At 32.9% G+C, this 26004-nt stretch overlaps 2 protein-coding genes and 1 long non-coding RNA gene across 5 annotated transcripts; 2 read left to right on the forward strand and 1 right to left on the reverse strand.

Moving 5' to 3' along the window:
- Positions 1-3317: 3317 nt before the first annotated feature.
- On the forward strand, positions 3318-4291 carry LOC129938982 (flavin reductase (NADPH)). The gene is made up of 2 exons (XM_056046827.1): positions 3318-3565; positions 3664-4291. Exons 1-2 carry the CDS (start codon positions 3493-3495, stop codon positions 4200-4202), a joined length of 612 nt encoding a protein of 203 aa, XP_055902802.1. The 5' UTR covers positions 3318-3492; the 3' UTR covers positions 4203-4291.
- Positions 4292-4776: 485 nt separating this feature from the next.
- Positions 4777-11053, forward strand: LOC129953837 (uncharacterized). Its single transcript, XR_008782602.1, has 3 exons — positions 4777-5059; positions 7256-7371; positions 10140-11053. It is a non-coding gene; the product is annotated as an uncharacterized LOC129953837 (long non-coding RNA).
- A 706-nt stretch (positions 11054-11759) lies between these two features.
- Positions 11760-24669, reverse strand: LOC129953836 (N-alpha-acetyltransferase 80). 3 transcript variants are annotated; one of them, XM_056067329.1, is made up of 3 exons: positions 24319-24669; positions 12770-12886; positions 11760-12622 (listed from the first exon to the last, which is right to left on the reverse strand). In XM_056067329.1, the coding sequence occupies exons 2-3, from the start codon at positions 12806-12808 to the stop codon at positions 12119-12121; spliced, it is 543 nt and encodes a 180-aa protein (XP_055923304.1). In that variant the 5' UTR covers positions 12809-12886; positions 24319-24669; the 3' UTR covers positions 11760-12118. The 3 variants fall into 3 exon arrangements, 2 of the variants coding, with proteins under 2 accessions (XP_055923304.1, XP_055923305.1); XM_056067330.1 differs by lacking the exon at positions 12770-12886 and having other exon boundaries at positions 24319-24664; XR_008782601.1 differs by lacking the exon at positions 24319-24669 and having other exon boundaries at positions 12485-12622; positions 12761-12887.
- Between the last annotated feature and the right edge of the window lie 1335 nt (positions 24670-26004).

The following is a 26004-nucleotide window of genomic DNA, read 5'->3' on the forward strand; positions in this document are numbered from 1 at the left end:
TATCAAGTGCAATTATAATCTTACTTTCTCCAAAACGATGTAAAGATTTGTTCACTGTTCGGTGAGATGAATAGGATCACCAGTGGACCTATTGCTACGAAAGCCCTATTGCCGGTCATTAAGAAGCTTCCGTTCCTAAAGATATTTCTTAAGCTGATAATTAATCAGCGTTTCCATGACCCTAGAAAGAAGGGACTTAAGTAATATCGGTAATAAAAATCTGGAAAATCTACTAGTTTTCCTTGGCAGAAAAACCCTCCCCAGAAGTGTCGCAAGTACTTGTTAGATGTGTCGCTTCACACCCATTGTTTGCGCTTTTGAAGGGGATTTTTAGCTTCTTGCTTGAGTTTAGGAACTTTTTGCCAGAAGATTTGAGCTTGAAGAATTTTTATCTTGAGCGGCTTCGGTTTTCCTGCCTAGCAGCACACTCTTACGACACGTCGTGAGAATAAGTAATTCTTCTTCGTCTGCGTTAAAGTGGGCCTACTTCGAGGTTGCTTTGAATGGCATTTCTATTATTTCATCCCTCCAAAAAGCAAATATTTTGTTTGTTGACATTTTTTTTACAGCTGTTGTTGCATGTTTCCTTTGACAGGAAAAGAACGTAATGTAACATAATGTCACTCCAAACGGAAGCTATCTAAACATTTGCTTTGTCTGACAGCTCAACAGCTGTAAAAAGATTTGAGCTTGAAGAATTTTTATCTTGAGCGGCTTCGGTTTTCCTGCGTAGCAGCACACTATTACGACACCTCGTGCGAATTAGTAATTCTCCGGCCAAAATCGGCTCGGACTTCGAAATGAGGTGGTTTTTCAAAAATTTGCGTTTGGACCACACAAACTATATGTATAAAATAAAAAAAAAACGAAACGGGTGTCGTTCTGCGGCTCGCTGCCGGCACCTAATTTATCATTTAGATACGTTAAAACTGAGTCACCAATATACATAGATTTCTTAAAACGACCTTACTTAGCACCCGGATACTCACGGGCTAAATGCTCGTTCTTCTTCTGGGCCGAACTGCCTCGGTCCCACGTTAGTCTTTGGATGGACGTTCGTCGTCGTTGGCAGAATTTTTAATCTGCGTCGCCAAGAAAACACACGCAAAACACATCAGTTAGATGAAAATTCCCAAAGATTATCACAACTTGGATAAAATCCAATTGCACTCACCCTTTCCATTTGCTAAATAAAGTTTAAAGTTATCAAGACTTTAATCCCAATTCAATCGAGGACAATTGGATAATGCAATACTTTAAAAAGGATTACTTCGTTCACTCCAGAAAACCTTTCAACTTCTTTATCGCACGACTAACGAACTTCAAATGTTCTCTAAGCTGCAAATAAACCTCTAATAACCTCTAGTAATCGTCAATTTGTTTTCTTTTTCAGACCACAGAAAGCTGCTTCGCCGACAATTGTTTTAGCCGGTTCGTTGGCTAAATGACGAATATCATAATTGAACAAGAAATAAAATAGAATGTTGCAACAAAAACATAAAATGAAAATTTTCAAATACTTCGTGTTAACCTGTTACTACAAAAAATGTTGTAGTTGCTGTAGGACTTATGATATGCACAATAAATCAAATAAAATGAATATTCTGTTGGTATACAGACTAAAGCTAGCAGTACACGATAGATAGATTTGGCTTTTCCAATTGGATTTCAGGAAGTCACAAATCATGAACGAGCCAAGTAGCTCTGCCGGTTAACACAAACACGCCACCTGACAACTATCTCAGTCTATCTCATACAAAAATTAAAGGTAACAAATTCAGAATGTTCCTTTCCCTCTTTTTATTTTTTCTGGGTTCGTTTTATTACATGGGGTTATCATTTTCGACCATGTTTTTCGGCTTGTAAGTTTCGTAATATGTATTAAAATATTTTTCTGTACAAATGGCTGGAAATTTTATATTTATTTTCTAAAAATTCTTTTTTATGTTGATTATTATGCAAATTTCCTGCTTTGGCAAACACTAGAATGAAATACTTTGGTAAAGCATTCTTTCACGAACTTGATGAGCTATCCCAGACAAAGATTAGAGACCTAATCTTTTTTCTCAATGCGACAACATGTCTCTAACATAATCGCTATAAAGCTTCTCTATAAATCTGTCCCTTTCAATCACAGGTCAAACGAGTTTTTTGTATCAAAACGGCGCACTACAGCGCTAATTGGATGTCAGGCCTTGAGATCGCCATTTCTACCTACCTATATGCAGATACACATACGTTTGTTTGGGCTAAAAATGAAAAATATAAAAATAATCAATCTGTCACAGTGGCTCGCTCGTGTATGCTGGGCAAATTTGGACCGTTTCCATTTAGAACTGATCCAAATGGCTTGGAGCCAATTGGCTCTGTCGTGTATATCTTACTTTACAGCAACGAACATAACATTCTATTACAAAAATTATGGAGTACCCGTTTATCTAGATTCAGAAATACCAAGTTTTCTCGAACATTATTCATAAGAAAGATTAATGGCTGAATCACAAACACGCTTCATCATCGGCTTCGTCTGCGTTACGGTGGGCTTGCTTCGAGGTTGCTTTGAATGACATTTCTATCATTTCACCCCTCCAAAAAGCAAATGTTTTCTTTGTTGACATTTTTTACAGCTGTTGAGCTGTCAGACAAGTTAATACTAGTTACGACGAAAATCATATATTGACAAACAATTCATCTGATGCCATATTCATCTACGTCTTATAAAACATAAATTAATTTACTACAAAATTCCACCATGTTCCCGACAAAAAAAAATTATTATTGCAAAACTTATTCAATGTTTAAATGTGTTGAACGAAATTCAGAGAATAATAACAAATAAGAAATACATACGGCTTATTAATTTCCTTGTAAAGCATAAATTTACAAAATGTGTGCGTTTTCTTTTATTTGATTAGTATGTATAATTTAATTTTTACTTAAAGTTACTTTTTCCGGTCAAGTAGCAGTGACAAATATAATTTGAAATATTTTTTCCATATTTCTAATCAAATATTTTGATTTGAAGCATAATTATAGCAGATTTTTTAAGTGCGGTCCAGTTAGACTATTGCAAGCACATTGTTTGCGTTTAGTTAATAATCGTGATCAAAACTATGGACAGTTGACAACTCCATTTTAGTAAATTTTCGTCAATATGGGCCTTTAATGTACTACATTTACAGTTTGTTGAAGACATGGTAAATGGGAATTAGTTTTAAAACAAGTGGCATCACTGCTTTGATCCAAAGCTGTCAAACAGTTGTAGGGCTTTTTTGTACTTACAAAAAAAAGTAAACATAAATTGACGTTTCGTTTATTTTTCCATTTTACTTTGCTTTTCTTGGCACCGACTTCAACCGAAGAACTCAACCGGATAAGATAATTATTTCCAATCAAAAGTAATTCGTGCATTTAATCCATAATCTAAAAACTGTTCAGTTTTTAATAGAACGCCACGTTCAAAAGATCGTAATATAAATCTATACTCGTACAATGGGCAAAATAGCAATCATCGGAGGAACAGGCATGACCGGCAAATGTGTCGTCGAGCTTGCACTTCAGAAAGGTATGTAGAAGCAGCTCTCCAGGTCAATAGAGCCATAAAAAGTCAACTTGTATGTGAATTTTAACATTCCTTATCGTATTATTTTTATGTATGTATAGGCTTAAATGTTCGATTATTGTACCGCACTGAAGAAACTGTCCCCGAAAGTTTTAAGGGGAAAGTAGACCTGGTCAAGGGAGATGCTACTAAATTGGAAGATGTAAAAAATGTCCTCGAAGGCGTAGACGCCGTTTGCGTAACTCTTGGTACGCGCAACAAACTCGAACCAACAACCGAAATGTCTACAGGCACTAAAAATATTATCGATGCAATGAAAGAATTGAACATCAAACGTTTTTCAATTATTATGTCATCATTTCTGTTCATGAACCCAGAGCAAGTACCAAAAATGTTCCACAACATCAATGAAGACCATCTGAGGATGTTGGACTTGACTAAAAACTCAGGACTAGATTATATTGCTATCCTACCTCCCCATATTGCTGATGAACCTAGCGGTGAAGTTACTATCCTTCATGATTCTTCTCCTGGTCGAGCAGTATCGAAGTATGATTTGGCTAAGTTTATTGTGGATTCATTGGACCAACCAGAGCATTATGGAAAAGTTTGTGGTATTGCAAAGAAGGCGCCAGCATAATGAAATGATTAAGTTGTTTTTTGGTAGTACATAGAATTGGTTGCATTTTTTTTTGGATAACTATAATAAAGATCTTCCTGAATTTAAAATTTGTGTTTCACTATTAGAAACAAATTAAAAGAAAGTGTACTTGAAATTGATGCTCAATTTCGCCATTTGATATTATCAAAAATGATTTCACCACCACATTTCCTAGAAATACAAACCTTGAAATTCTGTTTTAATATATACAAAATTTACAAAGGTATTAAGTTCCCATTTTCCCTGAAAGTACATCGTCATTGTTTATTGGTTATACAAAACAAAAATGTAAAGTTACTTGTCAATTGTGTTGAAAAAGCGAATTCATAGCAATGATATTAAAAAAACAGAGGAAATCTTTCAAGATAAGCTTATTTTATTAAAAATGTTTAATTTATCTCCCTAGATAAGGTGATACCAGAAAATAAGGAGTATCTCTGTGGGAACCTAAATAACAAACATGATTTTTTTCTCAGATTTGTAAATTCGTTCATATAATGAGACGAAAAGCTTTACACTTTCAATCGATCGATTAGATTATTGTTAGTGTTTTAAAATAGCAAAGAGACCTTTTTGACTCATATTTTGTTGACCTTATTTGCTATCACTATGGATTTTTAATGTGTTTTGCTTTTTTTTAATTTTTGTTAGTCATTTAAAGTTAATGGAAGTAATTTATTTTAATTAAGAGTAAACTACGCGATGCCTATCTCAAATTGAAAAAATGTTATAAGGAATAAAATAATTTTAAAAACGGTTCAAAGTCCTCATATCACCGAAGAATAAAATTTCTAAGATATTTTTGTCTTTCGAGATTATGTTTAATGACATTGAAGGTAAAAAAAGATGATACAAAATCTATTTATATAAATATTTTTATGTGTCTGGAAGTAAGTAGGTTTATTTTTTTGTTGTTTTTAGTCCCAAGTTATGTAGATTTGATGTCTGTATGTTAATTTAAAATTAATTCACGCCGCTCCATAAAGGTTGGAAACAACTAAACAGAATCTTTCGATGTCAAAAAAGGTTTTAGACAAGGTGATTCGCTGTCATGCGATTTCTTTTAACATCGTACTTGAAAGAATAGTGCAGAGATCACTCTTCAACACTAGAGGCACTATATGTATATCAAAAGTCTGTCCAATTACTAGCACATGCTGATGACATTGACATACAAAATGGGTTTAACGGTTAATGAGGGCAAAACAAAGTACATGCTGTCGTCAAGAAAGGACATACAACACCGACGTCTTGGTCAAAACGTCACCATCGACAGACATAGCTTAGAGGTAGTCAAGTACTTCCTCTACCTAGGCATAAACGCAGAAAGCAACACCAGCGCTAAAATCAAACGAAGAATAACTTGCTTACCGCTGTTTCTTATTGCTAAGAAAGCAATTGAGTGGTAAAGTTTTCTCTCGAGGGATCAAAGTGTCGCTATATAAGACCCTTATCATCCCCGTTATGCTATAACTATTAACTTAAGCATATACTCTGGAATAGTTCCATTGCTAAAAAATGGAAGTAAAACAGATAAAGGAAATTATAGACCAATAACTTTGTTGTCTTCAATATCGAAATTGTTTAAGAAGGTAATTAAAAGAAGGATTTTGTTTTATCTTAATAAAATAAACTTTTTGAGTCCATTCCAATCAATTCAGGGCTGGGATTTCTACTGAGGAGGCTCTTCTAGACTATTCGTCAATATTACTAAAGCCTTTGACATGATGAACCATAACATACTCTTGGATAAACTGTATAAAATTGGTTTTCGTGGATTCATCTGGAAATGGCTGGAGTCTTATCTAAAAATTAGATCACACAATGTAAAAGTTGGGTGCAGCATAAGTTCCTCCAAAAATAGTCTTTTGGGAGTCCCACAGGGATCCGTGCTGGGACCAATTTTATTTTTGGTTTATATTAATTCCCTTTTTTCACTTCCTTTCCGAGGTAAAGTCAGAGCCTTTGCCGATGACCTTGGAATTGCATACTATGAATTGATATTAACTATGATGTTCACTTGCTAAGATTTTGGTTTGCTAAAGATAAGTTAATTGTGTGCCGCAAAACAAAGTTAATGTTTTTCAGCCTAAGAGGTAATATCTCTCCCGACATACCAATAATTTTACATTCTCACGATTGCCTCAGTCATAAGTTACTTTATGGTGAGTGTAATGGTCATCATACTCAATTGTTAAATGTAGTGGTAGCGGTTTTGAAATTGAAATAGTTGAAGACTTTAAGTACCTCGGCATCTATATTGATCAAAACCTTAACTGGGACAAGCACATTTCTATTTTAAAAAACTATCTTCTCTCATCCATACGTTGTTTCTACCACCTGAAAAGACATTGCTCTTCAAATTTGTTGAAGATGGTTTATTTTGGCATTTTTCATTCCAAGTTGCAATTAGGAATTCCCTGTTGGGGCGGTGCATATGTCAACAAACTACAACAACTCACCGTTATTCAAAAATCAGCTATGCGTAACGTTTGTAAAACCCATCGTTTAACACCATCAATGGAACTTTTTAGGTCTTTAAAAATTCTTCCCGTTAGACATTTATATTTTTTTAAAGCTTAAAAGTTTTTTTTAAAAGAGCTGGATATTTGGAAAGTCCGATTTCCGACACACGAAGTCTTAGAAGTAATTCCTCCTATATAGGAAATATCATATATTTTCTTACGGCAAGCTACAGGAACTCCTATTCCATTGCTTCCTGCAAACTTTTTAACACGCTTCCTATAGAAGTTCGTAAAATAAGAAATATTGGCGCGTTTTTTAAAAGAAATAAAGTTATGGCTTCTTGCCGTAGACCACCAAGAAATAGAAACTTTGCTACGTTACACTGTCTAAAATTAAACTTATGTAAATAACCAAATACGATTTGTTTGCTGAAACTTAACTTTTAAAAAAGATTTTTTAATTTTCAAATTTATTTTTGCTTATACTATTTTTATTTTTCTAATTTATAATTTTCAATGTATAATTTATATTACATTTTTTTCTTCCATTATATTTTTGTTTCGCAGTAGAGGAAGACCGCGAATCAGGTGGCAATCACAAGTGGAAAGTGACCTCACCCAACTTGGAGCGCGGAACTGGAGACATCTAGCTAGGGACTGAGCTAGATGGAGAAGTTTGTTGGGTAAGTAAACTTGGATCACAATTTCCGTTTAATGCAAGTCATGCTGGATGGTTTCCGTTCTAAAATTTAAAAAGTAAATGGTGGTGTTGCCCAGGACTTCGTTTTGTCTCCGTTCAAAAACGATCGCTTGTATGTTATGTCTTATATACATATATATTTAACTGTTTCGCTGATGACAAAACCTTCGTCTTTCCATAAGCATATCCTTCTCCTTCGGTATGTGTACCTAGACTAATAATTTCGTATTCAAAATAAGAGATTGGGGACCGATGCCGAGGGCTGATTTACAAAATAACATACACGACGAAGACTTACTGGTAGATATATTTCTCTATGAGCAAAAGTCTGAATATTTGGCTGACATAACCTTGACATTTCTGGAAAGTCATGATATTTCAATAGAGGATTGTAGAGGATAAAGCGGAAAAATATTATGGTTTGCAGGCAAGATTAAAGGAGAAGTGCGAATTTGTTACCTTTGTACCTTGTGTGCCCCAGACACAGCCTTTCTAAGAAAATGTCAAAATTGGAGTCCCTCATTTTAACAGAAATATTTGAAACACAATATTAAAAAGAATTCATAAAACCAGCAAGAGCCTTCAAAGAAAAACAATAACGATTGACGTTGCTGCCAATTTGCTCTGTTCACTATGTACTTTCATAAATGATCTAAGGGAGAAACTTGATAAATTTGAAGCCTGTTCCGAAATTCAGAATCTGGATGCTAATAAAAAAGAGTTAATACAACTAAAAATAGTACGAAGTTCGCGTGCCACAAATTTTGATGGTCCTGCATCCGTCCAGCTAATTGGAAAAGAAAAACATCAACTTTTTTCCAATTCTTGATACTATTACTTTGCAATTAAAAGTACGATCCAATTGCTATCAAGAAATTAATGTTTTTTTTTTGGCTTTTTTTGTCGATTGCAAAATTCTTGCTAACAGTTTTCAAAAAAATGTCATAGAGATGTTAATTAAAAAAAAAAAAAACTTGAGGTAGAATGCCTGCACCTCGTACAGTATTTCAAAGAATTCAATAAAAATGCAAATGAAGATCTTATTACAATATCAAAATTGTAGAGTCTAATTACAGTTGATGAAATTGGGAACTCATTTCCAAATGTAGAAACTGCCTGTAGATTTTTCTAATTGAACCGGATAAATAATTAACTTCGAAGCACAATGCTACAACTAAACAGCTTGTGAATTTTGTCAGTATTTTGTGGAAAATCCTTTGTTTTTTATAAATACTGCACATCTGCGTGGCATAGAGTTCACAAGGGCCTGACAACGCTCAACTGGAATTTGGTTCCATGTTTCCTCGACTGCGTCCCACAACTTCCTCGAATTCAAGGGTATTCGTCGAGAAACACCCTTTTTCACATCCGCCCATAAATTTTCTATAAGATTGAGGTCAGGCGACTGAGCTGGCCAGTCCATGACCTCAAACCCATTGACCCGAAACCATTCCTTGGCAGACTTACTGGTGTGTTTCGGGTCGTTGTCTTGTTGAAATACCCATTTAACCGGCATATTCCAAATCGCATAAGGCAGCATCACACTGGACATTATATCCACATAAACGCGCTGGTCCATCGTGCCAATGATTTGATGTATATGAGAAACTGCCCCATGCCATCACTTTAGCACCTCCATGCTTTACCGTTTTAATGGTGTACCTAGGCTTAAACTCGGAATTTTCTGGATGTCGGACGTATTGCCTAGAGCCAGTTCCACCGAATTAAACAATTTTGGTCTCGTCAGTCCACAAAATGTTTCGCCATTTCTCTGCGGGCCAATTAGCATGGCTTCTTGCAAATTTCAAACAAGCGGCTACATGTTTTTTTGTAAGCATCGGCACTTTTCGTGGAATGCAAGCGGAAAGATTGTGTTCCAACAATCTCCTTCCAGGCGAAACTTTTACATTTCCGCAAATTAGCATGCCATTCGTTGTTTTAACCTATATTTGACTTGAAGGTAAGGCAAGCTTCTAGTATCTGACTAGTAAGCTGCCAAAAATGTTTGCTTAACGTTTTGTCGAATTGGCAGTTTCAAACAATTAATCTGCAATATTTTCACTTCCAGGAATGCTCTTCAGTTTAACCTTGAACTTAATTTATACTTGCTCCAAAGTATAGAGATTCTTTGTTGCCCGCACATCAAGTATGTTGAATGCTTAAACCAGCACTGTTCTTCCCTCCATTTAGATAAACTAAGACCAAAGTATCTCCTCATAAATCCTCCCCTATTTTCTTACCCCGTTTGTTCAAACTTTAAAAATGTTAAGGTCAGTCCAAGTCATACAAGAAAAATAGATTTTATATAAAGCTGATCAGAGAACCTAAAGGAACAGATCTAATGTTATATTTTTATCTATGTATAATTCTTAAGAGAGCGAGTTTTATTAGCAAGAATCCATGCCTGGAATACAAAAGCCTCTACTGTAAGACTCTATAAACAAATATGAAAAGCACTCTAGAAACAAAATATGTGGACAAAAAAGCCAAACGTTTATTTATGAATTGAAGGCAGAAATATCTTTGTCAAATACTTTAATTTTGCACTGGATCTTATAAAGCAGCTTATAAGGAATGTGAACATATTTAATTTTTAATCCACACAAAAAGAATCTTGGTATTGGCAATGATGCTTACATTTTCTAATGTTTACTTGTCCGACCATCGACCAATCATTTTAAATTTCGAAAAAGCCATCAAGAACATTCTTTGCAAATCACAATTAATATTCATTTATTTTGAATTTCCCAGCAGGAATTTCCGGATATAAAAGCGTTTGCCAACAATTCATGCACTTGACACGAAACGTTTCAACAAAAATATTCACTTGGTAATGGCCAAACAAAATTCTAAATATATCTCGACAAATTGTTCACATGAATTTAAACTCTTACACGTAAACTATTTAATGGCTTGTCTTATGTTTTATAAATAAATGAAATGAAATAAAATAAAATAATAATGAAAAGTAGTTTTTGTTTCATGTGAGTCGAAAACGAACCAGACCAGACCAGACAGCATCAAAGACCATTATTTGCAGTGGAGCATTTTATTATAATTTATTTAATCCCACACATATAGAGAGTAAGAGAGCGCCGCACCTCGGCTGCTGTACGATGATCCGATGCCTCGAACTTGAACTTGGCAAGAGAATTCCTAGAACTAACAAAATAAATAAATGCATCTGCAAAAAAAAACATGCAACAGAAGGCAGATGAAAAACTAGAAGATTGTCTGTGATTAAGAAAACTGCGCTGTTTTTTTTCGTTTTCTTCTAGAGATGTGCTTCCCTTAGAGAAAGAATCTGATTCGAAATACATCACTGACAGAGCAATATAAATTGAAGACCACACGAGATGACAAGTATTTCGAACAATTATCTAAGATTTATTTATTTTGCATTCTAATAACACAATTAATTATATGTAAGTGTATAATATTTTTTTTTCTCTAAATTTATTTGTATAGCATTTGTTTTGTTTTATTAATAGTTTATAAATCACAAATATTTGTCTGCATCATTACCTATAGTTTTTTTTACATATGGTATGTTATTGAGCTTCTATAAAAGCTTGATATATTGTAAGTGTCTCGGAACACAGTACCTAAGTAGTTTTTATTTATATTCTGATATATTAATTAATAATTTTGTGTTGTAACTGCAAAAGGATTACAAATAAAACAAATCAAATAAAATTAGTTTTTGTACAATACAATTATTCATATTGTATTGTACTTTCTTCCTGTATTTAGTTTAAAAAGCAAATCGAAAATAATATAAAATAAAAAACTATTGGAAAGATCCTAATACTGCTTTTAAAAGCAGATTTACAAATCTCTAATGTTTCCATCAATCAATATGATCAATATTATGAGAAAGATATACTTCAAAATCATTTACTATGTTTTCAAAATTTTAATTATGCACTTAAAGGGCAGATGGAGTCAAAAAAATTGGACCGAATTAAAAACTCTGAAAACTTGAGATTCAAGAACTCGTGAACACTTTTGTGTTTCTGAAAAGACATTGTAATTCTTTACAAGGTGTAGCAGAGATTAATATGTGTCTTAATTAAGTTTTAAGATAAAATTATAATAATTATAAACGACCTTTGAGCATTAATTAATACTATAAAACTAAACCATTAGGACTTGAATGAAAAAATAGACACATGACTTGGTTGCAAGAATTTAACGAGTGAGAATGTGTCTTAAGAAAATTTGTTCAAACTTAAAGTGCACATAATTTGACTTAAATTTGAATTCAATACTCTTTTTTAGATTGTTTTTCTCTTTAAAATAATTATTACCTCAAGGAAGACATGGATGAAGTTTGAAAATAAAAGTTAACAAAAAATAAAAACAAATAACAATTTTCAAAAACAATATTTTATGCAAAACAAATTATAAAAAAAAATAATAATTACATACACACATTAAGTTTAATAGAAAAATAATTTACTTAAAAATATTTATAATGTGGAGGTTTTATCTCTTATTTTGCGTTTTTTTTGTCAACAAAAAGATCAAAAGATCACTTAAAGATAGTGCTACATTTTTTTCTTTTTTTTTCACTTAACGCCAGCAATATGTGCAAAGAATCAACAAAAAATAAAGTGATCTCTTTTCCATAAAACATTTCAACTTAATAAAATCATAATGGAATAGCATAAGTTTTTCTTTGTTTTCTTGTTTGTTTCCCCACCAAACTGTAACTGGTACTCTATGTTTTATAGAATCTTTTTCATATATTTCTTTTTAGCATTTTCCAAACTAGGCAGTTCACAGTGACGCGGGCCATACATCGAAACAGGTGCACAAAATTCATAGCCAATTCTTTCGTAAAATCCCTCTTGATCGATTGTTGATAAGTATATGGCTTTTAATTCCAGCACACTTCGACAATAATCTTCAGCGCATTTCATAATTAGTTTTCCAAGACCTCTGCCTCGGTACATTTTGTCAACCACAACGGATTCTACAAAGCAGGCCAATTTCTTGCTTGGTATCGCACTCAATTTACAATGAGCAATTACACGGCATAAATTATCAGTAGTTAGGACTAAACTAACTGGCAATGTGTCGCAGGATGCCACAAGTGAACGCATTCGGGCCGTATCACTTCGTGGCCATTCCGAGTTTATAAGATTGCAGCATTCTTGCATGAGTTCTGGATACCTGTGAATTGGGACGACATTGAAGGGGCTGCCAGAGACATTGAACGGTGGAAGTCCCTGTGCAAAAATTATAAAATTTATTTTCAATTAGATTTTAGTTTATTTATATCAACTTTAACGCATTTAAAAATAACTTAATTCATAAAATTCATAAAAAATAAAATAACATTATGTAGGAACTGTAAATAAACTCACAATTTATACCTCATAGTATGGTTCCGGATTTCTGTGTCTGTATTTCATATCAGGTAAGGTAAATATTTGTTCAAGATATCGGTTCTTTTTTTCAGTTTATATTTTGTTTATATTTTTTTACATAATCTGCAGAGATCCAAATAGAAAATTTAATTTTTTTTTCGTTATTTTTAATGTTTTTTAAAGAACAAAAAACATTTAACACATTTACTACACTTATTATGGGTTTTTTGGATCAAACCAAATGTGGTTAGATAACGAACATTTTCGGTACAGATAATGCAGGTTTCTTGGTTAATTATATTGATTTGATGAATAATTTGGGCGATTTAACTAATTTTGTTTGCTTTTCGTGACAAATTGATCTTTTCACTGCAAACAATTTTAACTAATTGCCATAATCGACTTGTCAAAAAGATACAAACGGTCCTCTCTAGATCAATGATTTGCGTTTTTGAATTGGTTGCAAAGATCAAAGGAATTTACATCTATTAAAAGAATAAACTTAAACATTTTAGATTTAAAAATAAAACAAAAAAAGAACTAAATAAGCACATGTACAAAATTTAATTTTGTGGTATTTACTCCATATGACTGGTCATTTTTTGATTCCACTTACAACATATATGTTTTCTATTTAAAAAAAAAGTACATTTTTTAGTGGTAGATTTTTGGCTGCAAAAATACTGACTTGATGCCAACCAACAACCTTTTTTAATATGACTAAACTTTTCAATGTGCTTCATAGTCATTCATTGAAGACCATGATATGGCAGGATCAAAGTTTCGAAGGCGAATAAATTTATAAATGAACATGTTTTTTTTAGATAGAATGCCCAAAGCAATATTGTTTTAGAATTTTAAAATTAAACTTTGATTATTAAGTAAATGAATATGTACATACAGTGGTGCTAGAAACATTCCGGATTTTTTTGGTAAAGTTTATTAATCCATGTTTTGCTACCCAAGAATGTATAAATTTTTTTTTAATATTTTCTATAATGTAATTAGATCATACAAAAATTAAAACAAGTTAAAATAATCCATACAATAAATGATGGTAACAAAAAAATATAAATAAATTCAGAAATTCGTCTGCTAGAAACTAATCGGATTTTTGTCACTAAATTTTAAAAATTGATATTTTGTCCAACAAATTTTTTTTGTTTCAAACCACTCTTTTAGCAGCTTTGAAGAATGTTTGGGATCATTATCCTGCTGAAAAACCCAACAGGAAGGCATTTCCTCTTTAGCATATGGGAGCATTGTTGACTCCAAAATATCCCTATATTGAAAACGGTCCATAATTCCTGCCATTTGATGTATTGGACCAACGCCTGCACCGGCAAAGCAACCCCAGATCATCACCGAGGCACCACCGTGCCTAACCGTAGGGAGTACATTTGCTGGCTTTAAGTGTGTTCCTTTCGAGCGATTTACTGTCATTCTACCATCGGAGTAAAATAAGTTGAATTCGCTTTCATCACTGAAAAGCACACTTTTCCATTTGCTTATAGTCCAGTTCAGTTGATGAAATATTTTAATTAAGAAATTGAAAGTCTTTCCGATACACCTATCATATTTTACCTTTTTTCAGTAAGTAGTAGCTTTTTTGCTGGTCGGAACGCATAAAGACCGCATTCCCTTAAACGACTCCTTACCGTAGATGGATGGCGCTATAGATAATTTTAGATCCTCACATATATTTTTCGAAGACGCAAAAGGGTCCTTAACAATAAAATTCTTTATGCAGCTATCTGTGTTAACTGTTGTTTTGCGAGAGCGTCCACCACGATGTTCTGCTTCTACTGATTTTCAGCTTCTAATCTTTTTGATAATGTCATAAGCCGTTAAAGTTGGAATTTTAAGCGTTTCAGCGATTACATTTTGTTTTGTACCGGCTTGACACTTTTTAACGAATAGCGTTTGCGTGACGTGTTTTAAAATAAAAAAAATTGGGTGGCGCAACAGTCCATGAAGAACCAGGGCCTAGTGACTTACAACTCTCAACCATTCCTGTGTGCGAGTAATGTTGTGAGGAATGGAGGGGACCTACAGTTTATATGCCGATTCCGAACGGCTAATTTTGAGAAAGCACTTTTTCATGACAAGAGTTACTCTTGGAGAATTTGTCAATTCCTCGCAAGAGGTACCCGTGAAAAGACTTTAGATGGCATAGGCAGGGATCGAACCCAAGACCTCTGGCATGACAGTCCGACGCACTAACCATCATGCCACGGGTACTGTGACGTGTTTTAGCCATTTTATTAATCGAATTAATTTCTATATAGACGGCTCACAATATGCTTATTTTTTTTTAATTAAATATGTTATCCAAATGACAAGAAAAACCGTTACCTTAACATCAAGACTCGAAGATTTGTATAAAATCCGGTTAGTTTTGAGCAGGGATGTTATGGAGTAAATTTATATATTTTATATTTTTTTTACCATTAGATCATTATTTTTTAAAGGAATTATAAAGTATACCAATATGTTTTTGAGATAAATACAAACAACAAATTCAGTTGATTTTTCCTAGTTGATATTAAGGAAGGCATTATACAAAAAAAAATTATTCCAGCGGTGTGAATTGGCGCGTTGTCCTGCTGGAAAATAATCGGTACCGGTCCAAAAATATCCTGAAATTGAGGTGAAGCCATTTTCAGTACAGTTTTATAATAAGGTGCAGTCATTTTGCAGTTCACAAAAAGCAAATCAATGGTTCCATAATATGATATGGCTCCCCACACCATAACGCCTCCCTCTCGGCTGTGGTGACGGTCCAAAAACAGCTTTTCCTTCCGCAAATCATGAAAATAATAATTGTATCCGTCGGGCCCATCAAGGTTGAATTTCTTTTCATCAGAAAATATCACTTTTCTCCAATCGTTTGAGTGACTACTTCCATCAGTATTCCAAGCCATGTGCGATTTTGCAAAATTTAGCCGCTGTTGTTTTCGGACTTTGTTAAGTGGTGGTTTTTTTTTCATTTTTTGGCGCTTAAGGTGTCCGGCACTCTTAATAACTCTACTAATCTACCCCAGCTTTGTACCTGATCTTACTAAGTGAATCGGTTGAATTCGATGCTAACCTTATAATCTTCCGTTTATCACGACTTGAAAGTACAGTTGAGGTACGGCCTTTGTAATTTTTTCCATAAGACAATGGATCTCTAAAATAGCTGTTCACTACTTTTGGACTTCGATTAATTTTCTTGGCTATAGCGCGATTAGAAAGGTTTTGTTCATGATAGACCTGTATTTTAGCAATTTCCGTTGCACTTAAAGATTTTTTTCTACCCATTTTAAAAGAAAACAATGTTATTTTCAAAAAAAATTAACCGATTTTCTTTCCCGATAGCTTTCCGATGATAGCTCCACTTGTTTTCGCTTTAAATAACTAAGAATGTAAGATGAGACTATTCTATTGTTACAAAAAATAAATTCATTTTTAAACGAACGCATACAAAACAAGCATAAAGGTCCCGTTAGCTTAAAAAATGGCGAACGCTCTCTTGATCTCAGAAACTCTCGCTCTCACCATGAAAGCTAATGCATAATTTTTTGGATTAAAATCAAAGAGCTCTCAAAACAGGTTCTCAACAAGAAAAAACAATACATGAGGCTATCCAAATGTTACGGACTGTATATAAGGGCGCATTCATAAAGCTAGTGACTACGTAGCTTTCTGAATGCAAAATTGCACTACAAGCTAGTCAATCCGGAACTGTCATATTAGTGCCAAGTACAAATATATAAAATAAGAAACATTTGTATTTCAGAACTTTTAATTTTTTTTTTTCTTTTTTAGTTCAATAAAACCAAATAGAAGCTATAATATGATTAATGTATATTTGTATTTATTTAAATAACAGAAGATTGATTTAATTTTTAATTCTTGTGTTCTTACCGAACAGCTGATTGTGAAACGTCAATTCATGTGTGCACTTGTTTAGTGAATGTTCTTCCGTTATGCAAAATATTATAGAAAAATCAAGACTTAAATGATCATAAATCATCATAATGATCACAACGATATGAGTAAGTGAGACATTTGAAATCAATAACCAATGTCTGATTCATGTTTTTATCCTAATACTTATAAAAACAATAATTTTAATAAGTTCTATTACAATTCATATGCAGGTTACGCATGACCTCACAGGAAATAGATTTAATAAACAAATATATCGAAATCTCAACATCACGTCCGATGTCCAAAAAAGAAACATGATACTCCTGGTATCCAGACAATGCTATGATATAAACATCATCTCTGTTGGTAGGGATATTGAATATTTTTAGATGCTAGCTTTTAGAATTAATTGTACCTTAGAAGTAAGCGGTTGAAATCGGTGTAATAAAATATTTTTATTTTTTAAAACTTGAAATATAAATGATATAAATTAATTTGCATACGGCTATAGTCACTTAGGCTATCAGTAAGCTCCATTAGTAAAATGTTTTGTATTTATTTGTATTTATTTTTAAACATGTTAGAGCTTCAGTTTTTGTTCTGTTAAACAATCGTTAACTATTATCGTTTCTAAATATAAAAATTGTTACGATTTCATTAATGTTACGATTGGTAACAATCCACAAATCAGATAGGGAGCTGAGTTAAAAGTGCTGAATTGTTAAAGTTAAAGATTTTTTTACAAACAAGTAATTGATTTTATTTGGCTTGGGAAAAAACAATGAATTAAAAACCCATTCGTGTTCTAAACCAAAGCAGAACTGTCCATTTTACAATAAACCAATTTGAGTTTCAAATCTATTTTACATTTTTTGTTAAAATAAACTAAACATTGGGTTCCAGAAATGTTTTATTATTTATTTCATCAATTTGTATTAATATTTTGAAGCAAATTTAAAGCAGCTTCAATAAAAAAAACATCAATAATAAAATCGCAAACTTAGACGAAAGTTCTACAAGATTGTTACCTAATGTTGTACAAAGGGCCAACATCTGAAGGAATCCAAAAATAAATGTTTAATAATTCTTTTAGAAACAGATCGAATTTAGTAATAAAATCTAAAGCTAATCTATTAATGCCTCATAGCTTTTGTATTTAATACATAAACAATTTGCAGCTACATCATTCTGGTGTCAAATCCGTCAACCTTGAATTTTGGATGATTTTTTTGTATGATGTTCATCTTAAATTTAGGCTAAGTTTGTGATTGTAAAACACTAAGAAAATTGCAAATTCATAGACGTTAAATAACATATGCCAAGTTGCATTTGTTTTTATTGGCTGCGTTCAATCTCGTATTGGATAGGGTAACTTGGATGGGTGGATTTTTAGATACCTTGTTGAATGAGTTGGATAGTTTTATTAAGATAGCTGTCAACAAATAAATACAACTTTCAGCTGTTCACAAAAGGCAGAGAAATTTTTAAGCTTCGAAGTCAAAATTGTTGTAAGATAAAACATTTAATGGATAATTCAACTGATTCGTCGGACGATGATGAATTGATAGTTGCGTAACAATTTAATAAATAAGCGATATCCTTAATCTGTAATCTAAGTTAGATTTCCTCTTAGCTCAATTGGAAATCTAAAAGATTAATGATTTACTTGCAAAACCTTCTAAAATTTGGAGGAATAGCTTCTTCATCCTCTATTATGTACAGACATCCTCAAATACAACTTCAACTAACATTTTGTATCTTTTTGTTTACCAACAAATACAAAAAGCTGAAATCAATTTTCAAGTTTCTTGAAATTCAACAATGTGTTGAATCAGTTGTTCTGTCAGATACCTACATACCCCAGAAATTCTTGGATACCTTTGGATTCCTTTTTGACATCTCAGCTGTTTTTGATCAGATGTTATTTTACACGTAAAATACTAACAAAAAGGTATCCGGATACCCTATCTGTCTGAGATTAAACGCAGTTACTGAATTTGCACGAAAATCTCATCTTTCTACTAACCACGCTCACTGATGCTTGATCTCGGTGATCGATGGGAATCGAAGCTTTATCAGTGACTAGGCCTTTGCCCTGAAATTAATTATTTTTCTTTCATACTACTTAATTTGAGTCGATACCGTCGTCATGAAGATAATGAGGCTTGCTTAAAATGTAGAACGGGTCATTCGAAATGTTTTTGAAAATGACGTATTCCTTGATCATTCTAAGGACATTTTTAGTTTTTGGAATACGTACGAGTATTATTGTCATTGTTTTTAAGTTCTTCATATTAAAAAAATATTTGTTTTCATCTTCGGGTTTTAATGTTCTCACTTTTGCTAATTTATGTATCATATTTTCAAAAGCCGTTTTTATCGCAAAGCTTAAAAGAATACCTACATTTTGAAATATTATTGTTGGTAGCCATTTTTTAAAAAATTATTTATATTTCTTATTTTGTTAACGTTTTCTTGTATGATAAGTAAGTAATTAAGCAAGTAAGTAATTATTTATTTACATTAATTTACAAAATTTTATACAATTTTTTGAATTTAGATGCTATGGCTATGCCGTCAGCCAGGTTGACAAGAAAAATTAAGAATATTTTAATTTGTGTATGTTTTCAATTTAATAGAATTCTGTTATTAATTGCAATCTAAACTTGTAAATATCTTTCAATACTATCATAGATCCAGTAAGCAATTTAAACCTTTTTGCCCAAAATTGGTCAAACGCCTCAGAAAATATAAACTTTTCTGACCAATTCTTAGTAGAAAAAACAAACGCCTTACATTTCTCTCAAACACTACAACCAGCTAACACAACTGCCCAGGGAATTGAAGACCCTATAACTTTCATTGAATTTGAAAGCTGTCTCAATAAAGTAAAGGGAAAGACTCCAAGCAGAGACAGGATCTCCTACCCAATGCTAAAAAACCTACCCATCGAAATCAAACACAGAATCATAGCTCTCTACAACAGAATCCTCAGCAACCATGAAATCCCTCAATCCTGAAAATCTGGAACAGTCATTCCTATTCCAAAACCCAAAAAAGATAAAAATAAAATTGAAGGTTACCGCCCCATCTCGCTTATCCCATGTCTGTCCAAAATAATGGAAAAGATAATTTCAAAACGTTTGTTGTGGTTCGCTAAAACGAACAATCTTATTAGCCTCAATCAAGTTGCGTTTAAGGCTCAAAGAGGTTGCATTGACGCCTTGCTTCACATCGACCATGCCATTTCAAATGCTCTTTCAACCAAAAAACATATTTCCATACTCTCTCTTGACTTCGAAAAAGCTTTCGATCGTATAGGTCCTCATATTATATTAAATAAGCTCATAAAGTGGGGTGTTGGAAGCAGAATATACGGATACATAAAATCATTTTTAACAAACAGAAAACTTGTGGTAAAAACCAATAACGTCTACTCTTCCAGCTACCCACTTCATAACGGTATTCCCCAGGGATCACCTCTCTCGGTAATACTGTTTATTATTGCATTCGATGATATTAACGCAATACTAATTAAGTACCAACTTTTGGATCATTGCAGCTATGCAGATGATATTTATATTTTATGCAAAATTAATGACCTAAATAAATGTAAATCTTTATTTCAAATCGCATTAGAAGATATAATTGAATGGTCAACAAAATCAGGTGCAAAACTTTCAATTGAAAAATGTAAATTGCTTCATGTATGTCGCAAACAAAATTGTCAACAACCCAACCTTAACATAAACAGCACTATGATAAATAATGTTAGTAACTTAAGTATTTTAGGATTAATATTTAACTGTAAATATTCTTGTAAAGAACATTGTTTAGAGCTTAAGAAATCCCTAGCTGCACGAACTAACATAATAAGATATACATAACCAAAACTTTAGTTCTAAGTAAAATTGATTATGGGCTGGTTATATATGGTCACTGCCCAAAGTATGTTTTAAACATCATCAAACCCATCTACCACACAGCAGCTAGAAGAAGCATAAACGCCTTTCCAACAACTCCAATAAAAAATATCCTAACTGAAGCAGGCCTCCCCAGCATCGAAGAACGAAGAGATACACTAACTTTAAGAATGCTCGCAAAACTAGTATTTTCCAAGAACTCCATCATCGACAACGACATCAAAAAAACATCGAATCACAAACTAACTAAACGTATTCCATCCGCCATCGGTACAATTCTTAAAGGATCAAGGCTTAACAACCTGCCAACCAAAAGAGAACGACTCACAGCCCCACGCTACCCGCCATGGTTCATCAATCCTGAATCGCTGATATTGGATCTAACCAAATATAAACAACTAAAAACAGCAAACAGCACATATCGCCAACTTTTTTCATATATCGGATGGAGATTCATCTTCACCGATGGCTCTAAAATTTCGGGCACCACATCTTATGCGGTGACTGATGAAAACGGATCAACCATAAGCATTGATATTCTCCCAGATTTTGCCTCCGTCTTTACAGCTGAAGCATTTGCCATACTTCAAGCTACTAAAGCCGCAGCCAATCTCTCTGAAAAATGCATTATATGCTCCGACAGCATCTCAGTAATCAATGCAATTCACAACGCAAACAACAACACCGAAATCATATCAGTAATCAGATATCAACTCATTAAATTGAAAAATATTAAACTAAAGTGGACTCCAGGCCATGTTGGAATACTTGGAAACGAATATGCCGACAGTGCAGCGAACTCAGCCAAAAACGCACCTGTACTCACCTTCAATATTTTCACCAAATCCGATATCCTCAAGCATACCGGAAAGATATCTTCTGCAAAAAATAGTCACGACTGGAGCCTATATCATCATCACTACAAGGATATAAACCACTTAAAATCTACGCCGATTTACCCTACTAACTGTTCGAAACAAAAAATAACCAACTTCACTAGACTTCGACTTGGACACACTACTGCTTCCTACCAACACCTCCTAAACAAAAACGACCCTCCAACCTGCTCCACTTGCAACACCCACCTTGATCTAAAACATATTTTGGTACATTATCTGTTGACGCAGCCCATAATAAAAAAAATTTTCAAAAATATTCCCGTATATGAAATCCTCAAAAATCCCAGCTTAACAAATATAAATAATATTACTGAGTTTCTCAAAAAAGCAAAAATTGTAACTTGAACTTTCAAGCAAATAAGCCAATAGTCTCTGCAGCTAGGCTTGTTAAATTTTATATTAGCTTGTAATTTTAATTGCTTGTTAATAAATATTAATAATAATAAAATCTTTCAAAAATGTACTTAATGTTTTTCAATCATGCTCGTTTCGGATGCTTATAGTCTCTAGTAGGATAAGAGTATTTTTTCCGAAAAAGTAGCGTCTTTGAGTTTTGAATATTGGACAGATACCAATGAAATGAAAAAACAACCTTTTTTTGATTTTAAGTTGCACAGGGTACAGAATTGGTTACAACTACCATTATAATGACTTCCATTTAAGTTGAGAACTTCACATCTTGATTTAAAGATTAGGTTTATCTCTTCATAACTCAGTGAATCCTTGAAATAATTTCTGGCACCAAGATTATAGCTGAGCTGACTGTAGATTATTCTACTGAATGAGTCTTGAGCTTCTTCTATCAGTCATGTCTTATGTCTTCATTTTTCTCTATAATGCTGTAATTTGTTTTTTTCACATGGTTTACATTGCTGAAATCATCATCCAATCTCACTCCACACTCATTGTCATCTTGCAAACCACCAGTCCTTGTTTCTCAGTTCATATAAAAGAAGTTTGTTCGAAAGTATTGTGCTTTGATGGTTTCTGCAGATGATGATGATGTAATCAGCTTAAGACTTCAGGGTGCTTGTTAGAATTTTTGGTAGTTCTGTTTCTAAATATATGGCATAACTAGGCGTATTCTGAGGTAGGTTGAAAAGTTTCTTTATAAAATTCCTATCAAATTTTTCGATTTCTTCATATTCTTCTGATCCCCAAATCTGAGAAACATACAAGAGAGTAGAGATCACTACTGAATTAAATGTTTTGTAAATAAATACATTTTTTTTGTTAGAAGATATTTTTCCATATTAAATTTATCAAACTTTGTGAGCTTTGAGCTTTCTACGATAAATGATGTTGGTTTCAATTTCGAGCCTAGATATTTAATCTCTTTTGCTACCTCCAATTGCGTACCATTATATTTCCAGCTTTTCCCATTATAAGCGCTTTGTGTACGGGCAAATACCATTATTTTGGATTTTGTCGTGTTGATAGAAAGTCGCCATCTGCTACAATATGCAGACCGATTAATCAATTGCAAAACCTTCGGATGATTCTGAAAGTATAACGAGGTCATCGGCGTATAGTAACACATTCTCTGTGCAGCTAGCTATTCTTATTCCCCCAGGAAGTTCATCCGCAACATCATTTATAAATAACGAGAACAAAAAAGCTCTAAGTGGGCATCCTTGTTTGACTCCTGTGCTGGTGATAAACCATTCTGAAAAGCTCACTCCATCCCAAAGAGCAGCCTTCGAAGCCGTGTACATCTCTCTAATTACTTTCAGGAACTTTGTAGATATACCAATTTGTGTCAACTTATAAATAGGAGCATTCATATCGATTAGGTCTGTTATGAACTCAATTTAAACAGAGAATGATGACATAAATATATTGAAAAAATGCCTTGAAACCAATCAAATTTGATTTTTGAGAAAAAAACTGTTAAATATATTTTTTAAGTTCTATTTGTATTTTCAGTAATAATAACTATTTAAGGTAATGAAATTTTGAGAGAGCTAAACCTATTATACTATCCTCCAGGCCTTCCAGAAGCCTTCCTCAAATCCATTGGACACAAACTTTGTTCGAAGTAGTTATGTTTCTTTTGATTTTATAAATAACCTTGAGCCCCGAACACTAGGTATTACTTCAATCTAACTATATTGCTAAGTTCCTCGCATAAGCTATTTTAACGGTAAATTGAATAAGTTTACATTGGCGTGCGTATTTCCCCTACATTAATTTTACCTCTTATTTTAATACGTGCCTGGAAAACTGAAAATTTAATTCAACGGTAGAACTAAAAGTTTGTTTTTCATGGAGCCATTATTGGCACTTGGAGTAAGCATATCAAATCTGTTTTCACAATAATCTCAGCGTTAATTTTTACTGATTCCAATTTATAGTAAATGTTAAACTTACAAATATACTCCTACCAATCATAAAACTAAATATACTTATGGCGCCCGCCGCCGTTCGGGTTTTAAACTAGATCAACAAACGAGTATACATTACTTATGAATAATTTAATTATAGATCTAAGAGCAGGAGGTAGACAGACACACGGGTACATGGTCCATCGAACGTGCCAATAGAAACACATACAATTTTGTACAAAAATAAAACTCATGGACAAAATCCAGTGAAATTAACACACAAAATACTTGCGAAAATGAAAATTAACCATGATGCCAACAACAGACCAAAAAACGACGAGGTCATAATAAATTGCATAACAATATGAGGCTTCATGGAGACGTAGACACAGACAAATAGTTTGGAAAAGTTTTTGAAACAATAAGAAAATTAACTACACAACATTTTTTTCTTTAAATTTTGAAAATACAAACAACAACAAAAATAAGTTTACCATAATTTTTGAACGTTCGTCTCTAGGTACGCCACGACGGAATGAGAATACAGAACTGAAACCTCCAATTTTTGTTTGGGAGTCTTCGTCGTTCAAAACAATTTCACGGAGCAACAATTTGGCGTACTTTTTTTTTGTTGTATTATTATTAATATTTTGAAAAGTTTTCGTTCGACAAAACAAAGAAAAGATACCAATCAGAACTCAAGAGCTGATATCGTGTGTTTTGGTTTTCTAAATTTAGAAATTATTATGAAAAAAAATAATGAGAATTGAAAAATTACACAGTGCAGAAGAAGAACAACAACGAAAATTAATCGAAAAGACGAAAACGAAAAGGCAAAATTTAAACGCGGGGCGAATGAGAAATTAAAACGTCAAAGAGTCAGAGAACTGTCATTGTTTTTTTTTGCAATTGGTAATTTCATTGCCCGTTTTGAAGTTGGTTTCGTAAATAAACGTGAGCGTAAAAAGGATGGCATGCCCGAATGATAGGAGGCAATTTAGAAATTCATTCATAAAATTTGTATTTACCAGGTGCCAATCCATATAAATAGATGAGGCAAAGCACCTCGTTGACTATATTATGGTGGCAACAAAATAGATACACGTTCAGGGAATGAGTGGTGCAAAATAAAAAATTAATTGGTTTTTTTTATGTTTTATTATTGACCAAATAACGAAACTGCAAAAAACTCAATATTTTAATTAATTGGTGTTTTTATGTTTTACTACTGACCAGATAACGAAACTGCGAAAAAATAAATATTTTTGTATTAGCTGAAGATGTAAAATGGCCAATCGAAGCCAACTGCATTATGCATTATTTTTATTGAATAGAAACGGCTAACAACAAAATTATTACTCAGCAAATGAGTTTTGTGTTTAGACATTTGGATTGGAAGATTGGAATCTTATCAAAAACTTTCAAATAACAGATTCAGTGCTCAAGTGCTTCATAGTTATTATGTTATTATTATTATCTTTATTTTTTCAACATATAAAGTACAAATAATTTAATATAAAAGATTTACAAGCATGGCTTAAAAGCCATCTGCCGATTAATAATTATATCAGAGAGGTTTATAAGAATATTATCTGCTAAGAACTTTGCTTTAATTGCTTTTGAGAGCGAAAATGACAAACTTGAAAACGTGAACGCAATTATCACAAAAGTTTTTTTTATAACTTCTATATTTGTTCAAAACTATCAATATTAGGTATGTTTTTGCACCTATTAAAAAACGTTGGGCTAAACCGATGATGACATGATTTAATTTTTGTTTGAAATAAATACAATCAAATTAAATGCGACTGGCGTTCTTATAAGATTATGTTTTGCTTTTTAGTAAGTTTTTTTTTTTAATAAACAATTTAATTTTCTTTGCAAAAAGTACAAACAGTGAGACAGCTCTTGAAGGATCATTGACTATAATGACTTATAACTTACAAAATTCCTGTGTAGGGTCATGTCAGAAATGGACATGCCAAACCAGAACAGCTGAAAAATTTTTGCCAATGAAAGCATTTTGTCATGAAAGCAAAAATCCCCATTGGGTGTAACTGATTGATTGGAGTCTGTCTTCTACATGTTAACAAATAAATGTATCTCACGAATTTGTTGTGAAAAGTGATAAACTCGAGAAAGAAGTTTCAAATTTGTATGAATTCCCATATAAATGAGAA

Source organism: Eupeodes corollae, chromosome 1 (genome assembly GCF_945859685.1).
Source record: "Eupeodes corollae chromosome 1, idEupCoro1.1, whole genome shotgun sequence".
In the NCBI taxonomy this organism is placed as follows: domain Eukaryota; kingdom Metazoa; phylum Arthropoda; class Insecta; order Diptera; family Syrphidae; genus Eupeodes; species Eupeodes corollae.